Source organism: Garra rufa, chromosome 19, assembly GCF_049309525.1.
Source record: "Garra rufa chromosome 19, GarRuf1.0, whole genome shotgun sequence".
NCBI lineage: Eukaryota > Metazoa > Chordata > Actinopteri > Cypriniformes > Cyprinidae > Garra > Garra rufa.
The window spans coordinates 14,480,357-14,494,534 of record NC_133379.1 but is presented as its reverse complement, the minus strand read 5'-3'; the positions used below and the strand labels follow the sequence as shown (position 1 = coordinate 14,494,534).

General features: G+C 36.4%; 1 protein-coding gene across 2 annotated transcripts; it reads right to left on the bottom strand.

The window, feature by feature from the left end:
* Positions 1 to 541: 541 nt before the first annotated feature.
* macroh2a1 (macroH2A.1 histone) lies at positions 542 to 13,859 on the bottom strand. 2 transcript variants are annotated; one of them, XM_073824347.1, is made up of 9 exons: positions 13,707 to 13,859; positions 12,772 to 12,965; positions 12,578 to 12,684; positions 11,887 to 12,078; positions 11,250 to 11,357; positions 9,879 to 9,978; positions 3,199 to 3,288; positions 2,765 to 2,939; positions 542 to 1,050 (listed from the first exon to the last, which is right to left on the bottom strand). In XM_073824347.1, exons 2-9 carry the CDS (start codon positions 12,941 to 12,943, stop codon positions 885 to 887), a joined length of 1,110 nt encoding a protein of 369 aa, XP_073680448.1. In that variant the 5' UTR covers positions 12,944 to 12,965; positions 13,707 to 13,859; the 3' UTR covers positions 542 to 884. The 2 variants fall into 2 exon arrangements, with proteins under 2 accessions (XP_073680448.1, XP_073680449.1); XM_073824348.1 differs by lacking the exon at positions 9,879 to 9,978 and adding an exon at positions 7,080 to 7,170.
* Between the last annotated feature and the right edge of the window lie 319 nt (positions 13,860 to 14,178).

The following is a 14,178-nucleotide window of genomic DNA, read 5'->3' as shown; positions in this document are numbered from 1 at the left end:
GATGTTTGTTTTAATTTCATGTAGTCCTCTGGCCCGCTGGGCTTACTTTTGACATGGAAAGAATAAAAAAATCATCTGCCGGAGCTCTGGGAAAGCGGCCTTTTCCAACCCGTGCCTACAGATGCTTTGAATTTAGGGAGATTTTCCTGCGAGGAGACGAGGAAAGAGCTGCCCGTATTTCCTGTGGATTAGTCCTCAGATGGTGCCCTTCGAGGAGGTCTGCGCTGGGAAACTGACCCGCCGCTGACTGCCAATAACCCCGGGATAAGAGCTCGACATCAACACCGGCGCTGAGAAACCCAGAGCTGCTGCTCCACATGGTCAACACAACCCAACTAGTATTCATCTCTAATGAGTCTGAAGCTATCAGAACTCACGGATTAACATCACACAGAGGACATATGAAATAAACTAACTAGCCCATACAAATGTTTCCTTCACAGTCCCTCTTTTGTCTGTATTGAATATAAGATGACCTCAAGTTAAATATAATAGTGGACAAAGGGCTCCATCTGCTGACAGCAGTCACAAATTACACAGGTTAAACAGTTCATATATATATATTTTTTTTTTTAAATTATTGCAGATACACTATATGCATATTAACATTGTGATACACATTATACATTGAAACAACAGAACAAACTAGACAAATTATGCAGAAAATTATGCAGTAGTCGCAGTGCCAACACAAAACCCAAACCCTCTGTTAAAATCAAATCAGATCAAATTAAAGACTCCAAAGAGCTGGAACGCAACAACCGTTGCTGTCATGATAAGGTACCAAAAATATTTTATCCCCCAAACTTCATCATCTCTCATAGAATTTTTCTAAGCATAAAATAAAAAATTTCCCCTCTGAAACCTACAGAGAATTCTCTGCTTCAGTTGGCGTCGAGTTTGGCCATTTCCTGCACGTAGATCCCGATACTCTCGCTGTCAAACAGCACAAAGTACACAGTCTTGATGGAGGACGACATGGTTGTCACAAAGTAACTGGAGATGGCCTTCAGAATGAGCTGAGCAGCCGTCTGCTTCGGAAAACCGTTTCTATACAGAGGAAACAAACCATACCATGCAACGTCACAGTATTCAGGAAATGTTACACTTCAACAAGCACCTGAAGGAAATGCGGCCAAATAATCAGCATTTAGCAATCAGTAATAACTTTGAGTTACTTGATATGAAACTGAAATGGATGGTAAAACTACTAAGTATATCATTTTTAAACTAATCAGTATGTACATTTTCCTAGTTTCCCCTTATATTATTTAACTAAAAATTATCTTTTTCTGTACAACATGCTTTTCTTAGAAACAGATTATTTTTATAAAACATTTTGCAACATCTATTTATAATATTGTTAGTTGAGGTCTAAATGCAGTTGAGGTCAAACGTTTACACTCCCCTTGCAGAATCTGCAAAATGTTGATTATTTTAGCAAAATAAGAAGGATCATACAATGCATGTTATTGTTTATTTAGATATTTCACATAAAAGATGTTCACATATAGTCCACAAGAGAAAATAATAGTTGAATTTATAAAAATGACCCCGTTCAAAAGTTTACATCCACAGCTGTGTTTTTTTGTTTAGTGATAGTTGTTCACGAGTCCCTTGTTTGTCCTGAACAGTTCAACTGTCTGCTGTTCTTCAGAAAAATCCAATCTTTGGTTTTCCAGCATTTTTCTGTATTTGAACCCTTTCCAGCAATGACTGTATGATTTTGAGATCCATCTTTTCACACTGAGGACAACTGAGGGACTCATATGCAACTATTACAGAAGGTTCAAACACTCACTGATGCTCCAGAAGGAGAAAACATGCATTAAGAGCCTTTTGGAATTTGAAAACTTTTGGAATTTGAAGATCAGGGTATATTTAACTTATTTTGTTTTCTGGGAAACATGCAACTATCTTTTGTTGATTCTGAAGGGCAGTAGTAAATGGAAAAAAATATATTTAGGCAAAATAAGAAAAATGTACACATCTGTTCAAAAGTTTTCACCCCCGGCTCTTAATGCATGTTTTCTCCTTCTGGAGCATCAGTGAGTGTTTGAACCTTCTGTAATAGTTGCATATGAGTATCTCAGTTGTCCTCAGTGTGAAAAGATGGATCTCAAAATCACACAGTCATTGTTGGAAAGGGTTCAAATACACAAAAATGCTGGAAAACCAAAGATTGGATTTTTCTGAAGAACAGCAGGCAGTTTAACTGTTCAGGACAAACAAGGGACTCATGAACAACTATCACTAAACAAAAACACAGCTGTGGATCATTCAGAGAACAACACAGTATTAACAATCAACAGGATGTAAACTTTTGAACAGAGCCATTATAAATTCAACTGTTTATTTTCTCTTGTGGACTGTATGTTAACATATTTTATGTGAAATATCTTATTAAGGCCAGTACTCAATAAACAATAACATGCATTTTGTATGATCCCTCTTATTTTGGTAAAACAATTAACATTTTGCAGATTTTGAAAGGGGGTGTAAACTTTTGACCTCAACAGTACACCCCTTTAATTCTAAATTAACCTATTTACTACTAACTCCTAATAACTATTAATAAAACCAACCTAATGTTTATATTCTATAAACTGCAATGATTTTTAAAAGGACAAATATGGTCAAAAATGCATTCATGCATTCATAAATTATTCACATTAATTGCCATTTTGATTGCCATTTCATGCTGACTTTAATATTATGGCAATAAAGTACTTTTATTTCTATATTTTTACGGCTGAAGTTGTACCTGCCGCTGCCGATGGAAGGGAAGGCCACAGATTTGAGCTTCTTCTCATCGGCGAGAGTCAGACAGTTCTTCACCGTCTTATCCAGCATCTCCTCACATTTATCTGAGCCCCATCCTGGACTGTTACAGTGGATGACGAACTTGGCAGGAAGACCGTATCCTGAGGTCATGGCCGCTGAGGAATGCCAAAAATAGTGAACATATCAGGAAAAATGACCTTATCAAACACACACTGCAACTTTTACACAATTACCAACAACTCCCTTATATCTGAACAAAAGAGTATGCTGAAGCATGGCTAAAGAGTATGACACAGAATTTTAAAAACAACTGTTATTAGACTTTTTATAAGCAGCATCTTGTCTGTTATTACAAACCCCATTCATTCCTGGTACTGATTTGTGATTAGATGTTAATAGCAGGTGTAAATGTACCTCCTGCCACTTCCAGAGGGCCGTTGCTCTTGCGTAGATCCAAAACTGCCTCTGCAAACTCCTTTCCGCCGATCTTCTCGAGTGCACTGCCTGAGAGACAAACAGCGCTGTGATGCTGAGCACTCGTGTGTCTAAAGCTGCCATCACTCGAGCCGACCCTAGCGCTAACCCTATCACTGGATCCACTACTGAATTGAGCTCATAATCTGCTGTTGTTTTCATTGATCCACAGGAACTCTTTTAAGCTTTAATGCAAATGCAAACATGTCACCAGCATCACCAGGTTTCTAATGAAAATGATGTTGCCAACAAAGGAAATGCTTTAGGGCCTTCTTGCATTTTTCCTCCAAGCAGTTTTTTTACAGGTAAAATGGGTCAAAAAAGATAATCAAATTATGAAAAGTCCAAAATTATTAAATGCATATGAGAAGAATGCAATACTAGAGATTGCACAATTAAGGCATGACCACCGGACATTGAAAAGCTCACTGGGTCAGAATAGTCACAAAAACAGTTTTCTGGTAGTTTTCTTTGTTAAGGCGAGTTACTTCAGGTGAATAGGTTAAAAAATAACTAATAGTTATCACCTTACTTACTCCGTTGATTGATTACATTGATAATTGCAAACATTTTTTGTATTAGAAGTTTTCTAAAATGTTAGGTTTAAATATGCAAATGATGCATAATTTAATAAAATATGCGCTAATTTGCATACATTTCTAGTACAAAAATCTAAACACTGGATGAAGTCAGTTTTAAATTCTTGTTTAATTTTATTTTTTATTTTTTACATATTAGAGAGAGTGTTTTTACAGAGGGGATTTTGGGGCATCTCATTTTGTTACTCCATAATTCAGAAAAAAGGTCAAACAGACAGAAAACCCATGTATTTTTTTTTACCATTTTGGGGGAGTAAAATTTTGTATAAAATCAAGCAAATTATATATGAACAAATCCCTCTGTAAAAACCTTCAGGATATAGACAGGAATAAAAATGTAAAGTGTGGTGTGTGTAAGTGCTGCTGAAGTGGAGATTTATGGCTCAGTGTAGGAGAAAAAAAAACTCATTTTGAGAAAACGGCCTTTAAAAATATGTATTGTAATTGAAATCTATTGACACAAATAGATAAAGTGCTATAAAAGAAACACTTAACAGTGTCTTTTAGGTGTTTTCTTTCTACTAGTCTGAAAAAACACTTTATGAAAAAGCAAAAATCCCAAAATCTCAAATTTGACAGGTGCATGAAAAAAGTGTTTTTGCCTGCAGTGTCTCCCCTTAAATCTCTTTTTTGACCCATTTTACCTAAAATAACAAATATCTGCTTATATATAAATAGCCCTGCTTAATAACTATGCACACCTGAATATGAGCCATTTTTCGCTTACAGTTAACAATCATATAACTTATAAATCATAATATGTTAAATGAATAGTAGTTATTAAGATTAATGTGGTTTGGAATTGGTAAAATAAATATAATCAGAATATCATGTTTGTTTGTTTGTTTGCTTCAATACTGTGCAGCTCAAGTTTTCAAATTTCAACCTAATACAGTCAATTTGAGTGGAACTCCTGCTATATATATATTGATTTGCTGCTAAAACGTGTCTGTTTTTGATTGCAGAGAAGCTTGTTTAGCCTCTTCCAGTCTTCATCTGTGATAGAGGGTGATATTTCAGCCACAGACAGAACAAACAGACGAGTCTTGAGTAATGACCATGGAAATGCACTGGCTGTTCTACATTAGCTATATGTTAAGTCATGGCCATTCTGTAGCTACGTGAGTGCATTTGTGTGCATTTGCATTTGGGTAAATGTCACTTCTGACTCCATCTAGTTCAACACTTGAAATCTGTTTCGAGTCGAGTGACAGCAGCTTTAGACACAAAAACATCTTAATCACAGAATTACTGTCATGCTTCACAAAGACAGTTTACACAAAAAAAACAATTCTGTTCTCATTTGCTCACCCTCATGTGGATTCAAACCCGGATGTTTTTTCTCTTATGTGGAACACAAAGGTTTTGCAGTTTTCCACACACAAATATGTGTATTAAACAACACTGAGTAGCTCCAAACACCAAATTCCATTGCTTCTAAAGACTTAGGTAGGGCTGCACAATCAATGGAATTTCTAATCGCAATCACGATTACAGATCGTCCAAAGCCGCGATTACAAAAAAAAAGTTCATTATTCTGCATATTTAAGAGGCATGTTTAGAGCATGTCACATTGAGGTTGTGAGAGGCGAATCAATGTTGTTATCGTGGGCACAACAAAATACTGAGAATAATTATTTATAACAAATTATTTATAATTTTAAGATAACTTACCAACTGGTCACAATGCACAGCAGTGCTATATGCTGCATCAAAGATGCGTTCCCTCTGTTGTAAACAAGCACGGATGAGAAGCACATTGCGGAGCAATCAGTTTCTGAAAAGTGTTGTGTATTTGCTCTGGTGTTCATCACAGCGACAAATACTTACATATTTAGGCTATACACATAACATAAACTGCCAATAAAAAATGACTAATAACATTCATTAATCTTAGGTAATTCCAATATTTAATAACAAGTTAAAATCAAAAGTTGTAACTGTGTTATTTAATGAGCTAACATGAATTAAGAGTTGTATTTTTTAACAAAGATTAATAACTTCTGTAGCAAATGTAGCTATTGCTCATTGTGAATAGTAATGCATTAACTAAGAGATCTTACTGTAAAGTGTCTTTATAATTCTTTTGCACTTTAATCTGTGTAAGTTTTTTTTACTTTATTCATTTTTTTTGTATTGCTTTATTTTATTGAAATGTTCAGTTATTTTTGTTATAAGAAAATAGTTATTAAACCTGTCATAGTGTATTATGACACAACTTTTTTGCAAATAAATTTCAATGTCGTGATAATACCGTATACCACGATAAAAGCATTATCAATTAATCGCAACAGGAAGATTGATACCGGCATATCCCTATGCGTATTGCATATTTTTACTTTTTTTATTTATAGAAACCAATGTATCGATGACATTTGTGGTAACCAGAAAAGCAATAAAAGTATTTCAGGAAGAGTGTTTTCAGCTTGCTTTTTTATTTCTATATAAAATTATTGCATGCAGTTGCTTCAAACAATTGTTTAAAGCTATTTAAAACATCAATCAATGTCAATTGTGAATTTTAAGGGAATAATCAACAGTTATGATTTTTGTCATAATCCTGCAGCCCTTCTTGAAGGTTTGTGTGATGAAAAGACCTAAATTTAAGTCATTATTCACTGATAATCTTCCACTCTGATCAATCTGCTGTGACGTGTCTTGAGGTGTTTTATATTTTCATTTTGTATTCCACATTAGAAAAAAATTGGATTTGCAAAGACATTATGGTGAGTAAATGATGACAGATCTGGTATTTTAAAAAACGAAAGAAATGAACATGCTTCTTCTGATCCCTTGTGTGTCTTTACACTTACACTTTACTTCCTGACTAATTATTTTTAAAAAGTTGGGTTGAACATGAAAATAGACTGAGGAATCAGTGAAGACATGTAGGACTGGGACAAATGGGAATTCAACACTTAGACACAAACAACAAGATGACAAACTCACAATATTAAAACTAAATAATTGCCACCGATATCCAGATAGAAAGTAAAGCATTACCCAAATGACCCAAACCACAGCCATGAAACTTAGGTGCAAATCTTTCTAGGTAACAGATGTCTAAATCTATTCAATCAGACCAAATCTGAGCATGAATACACTTGTGCCATTTAGTGTTGCGTAACTTGTCATTTTCAGTGAGTGTTATTAATTTCGACTATGTTTTGTGTAGTCAAAGTGGCAGAGCTGTGGTGTTTTTTAGCAGAACTGCTCCTTTACCTACTTCACCACCCATGTAGAAGGTGGAGTTGGTCGGGTGAACAACCGCTTCACTTTCGATGGAGGCAATGTCAGCTTTCACAACTTGCAGCTACAACAGGCAAACGAACACAGTGAGAGACAAAAGCTGTGGAGAATGAGGTGGAACCATGATGAGGAGACAAAGACCGGTCTGACCGGAAAACACTCAAGTAAAAAGGAGTGAGAAACACAAACACACATACATACAAGACTGCTGGATCCATTCACGAGATGACTGATCGATCCTAACATGTCCGGGTCACATTCTACCACCAAACCAGCAGAAGGTGATATGAAATATATGTTACTTTTTATGGAAAGTAATGCATTACTTTTGCATTACTTTTTAAAATCTGGGCAGGGCTTGTTTGTTTTTAATATAAAAAGTTCTATTTTTGTCAAATGTAAAAGCCTTTTCACACCAAAAGCCTCAGGCTTAGAGAAAAGTAAATTGAGGTCTGTACAGTAGACCGCAGAAGAACAAATGTCAACTCTTCAGCAATAAAAAAAGGAAAACAAATGTTAGATTATCTTGAGTCATTTTTGCTTATCAGTATGGATGAATTGGATCATGGAAGGTCGGCAGCAAAGACATCGGTTAATAAAATGGGATTAAATACATAAAGGATATTTGTATTATTTAACATATTTAATTATTGCAGGTTTCATTGAATTGCATTGCATATTCATTTTGAAGAACACTGTATCTGTTTTGTTAGTGAGTGAGATGAATTAATGCATGTTCACATTTATTCCAGAACTAAAGTAACATCTTACTCACAATTTCTCTCAACATGAGGACAGGAGAGCTTTTAATCAATAAATGAGGGGAAAATGTAACTGGCGTTACTTATTTGAAAGAGTAACTTTTTTAACTCTATTTTCTTGTCAATTAAAAAGTAATGTGTTACTTTATTAGTTACTTGGAAAAAGTAATATTATTATGTAACTTACGTTACTTGTAATGTGTTACCCCCAACACTGTGCATGAAAAAGGTGAAGACATTTTTAGTCCATTTTTTGTACTTTGCCCAGGGGCATAGCGTAACGTTGCAGCCATTAAAATAGTTACGTTTTGGATTCTAATGGCAAAGTTTATTAAGTTAATTTAGAGGTATGTTTGGAACATTTTATGTTTGTTAAATTTAAGTTTTTGTTTTTTGAAGTAATGATCAAGCGGCCAGCGGCAATGAGTTGAGCATGTTTGATCAATTTAGCCTTCTCAAATCAACATGACGTGCCTAAAATAAAATCTGTGGACATCAAACACTTAATGCATTTCACAATTTTAATTTAAACATTTAACCTAGATAAATGTGCGCTGTTAGACGCATATCCAATCATTTGTCCGTGCTAAAGCGCACTTTGCAGGACATGGAAGCGCCAGACTGATCACTTGCATTTTTTTCTTAATAACAGTGGAAACCTAAAATACGTCATCATTTTTGTTCATAAAGATAAGAGTAATATATCCTTTGAAACTGCAAAGGTCTTTTAACTGTGTGCACTCACAATATCAACAAAACATTGTGCTTTTGTAAAATAGCTAAAGAAAACTAACATGTGCTTTCTGCTGTCTCTGTCTTGAGGAGGAGCGCTTCACAAAAATGATCCAAAACCCGGTGAATATTTGCCTCACAGACATGATAAATATATCTATTGGATTTAGTAAATTACTACTTTAAAATAAAAGAATTCATGTAATAAAATCAAGTTATATTGCGTAACGTTAATGTGAAAACTCCACCTACTTTGCCCAAAAGAAGCAGTGGGATCCAACCTGTCTTCACATTTACCATGAAAAACAGCAATAAAATCATAGGCTTCAACTCAGTTAACTGGCTGATTTATGAGAAAAATAAAACAATGTTGGCAAAGTTATAGGCTTGTTGGCTTTTCTGGGGTAGGCTAAATGTTATGTTACTATTATTATGACTGACTCACAAGATGTTTTATTGACTTTTATTTTGAAACTCTGATTGATTTCATGAGACATCGTGTTTGTTAATTTTTTTTAACATGCATTTAAATATTTTTCATGTTTATTTCATGCTGCAAATATTAAAAAGGAAAAGATAAGTGATTCACAGGGTGACAAATTAAAGAGTGTAAAAACACATTTATTGTTTGTATTTTATCATAAAACTGACAGAATCTATAGGCTGAGACTTGCGTGTTACAAATAATGAATGGCCTTGAAAGCGTTAAATATTATTTTCAAGCATTTATACCATAAATAAAACACTGTAACTTTATGTACTTAAGAAAAATCAACAAGTGAACCGTGTTGGAGCCCATAATGATTGAGGGGCCCCGTACAATTTTTTTTTTTGTATAGGCGCAACTGACTTTGACTTTATTTGGAGAGCAACCATCACGCACAGTACCCTGAGGAACAAAACCAGGAATCAAAATATTTCTGTCTAATATATGCAGAATGATATAAAAACAGTGCGATGACTATAGTATTAAGAATCAACACTGAGAAATAATGGGAATTACAAATGAGATTTATTTCATTCCAGTAAAGAGAAGTGGATTCTAATGGATAAATGGATTATTAGAGTTTTCTTTTGATGTTGGGGTGAAATGTGACCTGGACGTGTGTTTGCATGTGAGTTTCTACCTGTTAAAAACTCTGGAAATGTGACTTAATGTGGACAAAACTGACCGGTTTGAACTAGAGTTCTGTTCACATATTTGACCCAGATGTGAACTGCTGGATCCATAAAAGCAGATCTCCAGCATCTGAATGAACACACAGCTGTAAGCGCTCACCTAAATCATTTTTAAGGTCAAAGTCAGCATTGGTGGGGTTGATAACCCCTTCCACGTCGAAAGCAGCCAGGTTAGTGATCTGACTGTGAATGAGATTGAGCTGTGGAGAGATCATGCAGCAGGATGGAAGAGAGAGATCAAGCAGAGCCGTTACACAGAACGCTACAGACAAAACTCCAAACGTCTAACAGCAGTTTCCATCAAAGCTGCACAGAACATGACAGCGCTCTTCTTTGAGTATTTATGATGCAAACTGACTGTAGAAACACTCTGTATTTGCCGTACTGTATTTGTCAGTCAGTGTTCAGTGTGTTGTGCTCAACCATAAGAGGTCAAACTAAGCATCACATTAGCGGTTTTGCGGTTCAATTTCGAGGTTTGCAAATATGCCAAAATTTAGCAGTTAAGTGTCTAAATAAATATTAAATGGATTTGTTTGTTCTTAGGAAAAAAAACCTGCAGAAACATAGAACTTAAATGAAGAGCAATTAAAAAATTCCAAGTATAGGCAGTGTTGTCACAATATCAAACTTTCAGTAGTTGGTATCAATACCTTGAAAAAGTGCTGCATACATTTTGTTAGAGTGCTGTGAGGGGCTAGTTCTGGTTTTTTGTGAGTTTTTAGTACTTGAAACTAACTTTTAATACTTATAAAAAAATATGAAATTAACTGAAGAAGCTCTAACGTTTATTGTTCTTGTTTTAAGCATGAACTCACTTCACTTCAAGTAAATGGGCCATCCCATGCTGACTCAACCAGAGGTCCCCATCTCAAATTTTAGATTTTGTAAAAAAAAATAAAAATAAATAAATCCCCAAATATGGATGTATATTTACTGATTAATCCACTATTTAAAACAACAAGGGTCAAAATTAAAATGTTCACCTGAGATTCAGAACCAGATTACATCTTTATGTGATTGTTACACAGAGATTGGTATCTCTATTACTAAAATTCGTTGACTTTAGCAATCTGAGTTGCATTATATGCCAGTGGTGACAGTTCAAAAATTAGTCTTACATAAGTCTTACATTACTTTTTTAAGACCCTATATGATTTATTTCTGTGTTCCAAAGGACAAAGAAAGTTGGTGGCTGTCCTGTGATCAGTGATTGCAATTCAGTCTGCATTGGACATTTGTAGCTGATTACTGACCAAAACAAATGACTCACAAGTCATGTTTCAAGATGCATATGAACCGTCAGGATTTGTAATCAATGCATTAGGATAACAAGTGCATTATAAAACCCTTAACAGCTAGAGATTTTGATTTTGGATTTTAGCAGTTAGTCTCCACAGAAAAATGGAGGGACAAAAGCAAAAAAAGCAGTTACTGTAGTAAAAGTGCAGTCTAATGAAAGCAGCTGTACCTTCTGGCCGAGGAATAAGCTTTTGGAGGAGAGGACCGTGAAGCCATCGGCCGGGCCGCCCGCTGTAGTGCTGCCATCTGTACCTGCTTTAGCCATCGCAGCCCGTCTCTATCACACCAACAACAGCAGAGCAAACCTCAGCTTATACTGCACTGCCTTAATGCAGCCAGTCATAATGTTACAGGTTATGAGAGTGCAGTCTGATCATAAACAGCTTGACTATTAACAACTTCTGCACCAGACACTCAAATAAATTATGAAAGTCTAGTTTACTACACTGTGCATTTACATAAAGTCTGATAGTAATGTGTTAGAGTTACTATAACGTGTTAGAGTAAAAAAATGTCTTAGAGTTAGTTTGATGTGTCAGAGTTAATATAACATGTTAGTGTTACTATAATGTGTTAGGGTTAGTGTAACATGTTAGAGGTGGTATGATGTGTTTGGGTATAGTATAGCATGTTATGATGTGTTATGCATAATGTTTTAGAGTTAGTATAACATGTTACTGTTAGTATAATATGTTAGGCTTAGTATGATGTGTTAGTATAACATGTTAGAGTTAGTATAAAATGTTAGGTTAGTATTATGTGTTAGAATTAGTATAAAGTATTAGGGTTAAGTGTTTAATAAATACCTTTACTCTTGAGGACTTTTTGGTGCCCAGTTTCTTGACAGCTGCTTTGTTGACAGACTTGGACTTCTTGGTCGGTGGAGGAGGAGTGACAATGGCTTCGAGCTTTGCTTTCGATCCTCTCTTCTTGGAGAGAAGCTCTGGGTGGATGTTGGGTAAAACTCCTCCAGCAGCGATGGTGACGCCCTTCAGCAACTGCACCAGCGATAAACGGAGACAGGGGACAAATCTTTGCATCCAAAACACATCTGATCAAAATAAATATGATGCCATAGTCTTTCATTCCAGAAGAACTGATCATGAGTTTGTGAGTTTAAGGAGCTTTCCTTCATGTTCTCCATGTGAAGAACATCAGACCCAGTCTGTAGGTGTACATGCAATACAGAGTTCACAGAAAATCGTGTATTGCATGATGGAATATTTTTTGCATGTGATTCCATGCAGTTGGAGGATTTCACAAATATTTGATATTTTGAGCCAATTTAGACATGTTTTTTTTTTTTTATTTGTTGTGCTTAATCTAGCAATGATGAGCATGTTTCTGTGATTTTGTTGTGTGATCTTTAGTCATTTAGCATATGATTTTTCCGACAAAGTTGGCAGATGTATGATGCCTACATGTAGATCTTTCAATAAGTAGTCTGTGATTTTTGCATATGCGTGGATTGAGAATATTTCATCCTGAACTGGTTACCTGATGGAGTTCCTCATCATTGGCGATGGCTAGTAAAATGTGTCTGGGTGTGACGCGTCCCTTCTTATTGTCTCTGGCTGCATTGCCTGCCAGCTCCAGGATTTCAGCTGAAAGATCCATGCATGATGAGCTTCATGAGGACAGGAGGACTTCCAATGAAGTGCATCTAAATAGATAGTAGAGACGTATCATACCTGTCAGGTACTCTAGTACTGCAGCCATGTAGACTGGAGCTCCAACACCAATCCTGTATTTAGGAAGCCCTCTTTTAATGTAGCGCAGCATCCGACCCACAGGGAAGATCACGCCGGCCTTAGTGGACCTGGACGTCTTGCAGATCTTCTTCTTCCCACCTCGACTGGACATGATGCCGCTCTGCTCTGAGGAACTGCACACAAAGCATCATGAAGCCCCCTGACCTCTACATGCATTTGTTCAATCTGCATTTTAATAAAGTGGGCTGGTGCAAGATATTTTAGTGCCAAAAAAAAAGTTTATGTACTAATCTAATTATGACTGTAATGACCAAAAGCATGACATGAAAAGAATATATAGCATGCTTTTTATGTCATAATTCCATCAGAGACTTCAGTAGATGTTTAGCAATAAATGAGTTCTCTTTAATTTATTTCAAACACATCCACTTTCTTCTAATGACGGGGCGGATTAACCAATCAGTGAAGAGATGCTGTCCAACATCATCAGTGCATAAACAGGCAATGATCGTGTCATATTTTATTCTGTAACATACAGCCTAGCTCACATTAACGCAATGGCAGCGAAAAAAAAATGCAACATTGTAAATTAAAAACAAATCTGACGATACTGCAAATGAACATGCATTATTGAGCATTTCGTGTTTATGTGATTAAATCATATAGATGTCATCAGTGTGACTGTGATTCAGTAATAACGCGTGTCTCGTTGAGCGACGCATGATCGCAGAGCGATGTTTCGGCTTGTTCTATTCATTATATTTCTCGACAGCGGAAACTTCCTGGTGAAGCGAAAGTGAGAGTCGCGGCCCACAGACGCGCTGCGCGAACCGCGTCCGCCAGAGACCGGGAGCGCGCAGGAATCACCTAAAAGTGTGGAAAAGCGAGCGCGCCGATGACGGCGGATAGCTTACAGTAGAGAGCACGGCGATGAGGCGTCGCGTTCGGTCTACCACTGCTACAGCCTGGCAAGCTCAAACAACGTCCCAGACCCACAATCCACAGCGCGATTGAGAATCAGAGCTCGGCATCTGTCAGCAGAGGCCGCTGTGGACGAGCGGGACGGGCGCGCGCCTGACGCCCCGAGGCTCGTGTCTGTCCGCTAGAGGGTTAAGTTTATATACTTATGTAAGAACGACATCTGCTGTCAAAAAAGAATTTGCGTTTAAAGGAGTAGTTCACAAATTTACAGATAATTTACTCACTCCCTTGTTATCCAGGATGTTCGTGTCTTTCTTTCTTCAGTATGTTTTTTGAGGAAAACATTTCAGGATTTCTCTCCACCCTGCTGAAAAAAACAGCATATGCTGGTTAGGTAGGTTTTGCTGCTGGGATGCTGGTTTAAGCTGGTTTATGATGGTCCTTTGCTGGGTTATGATGATCATG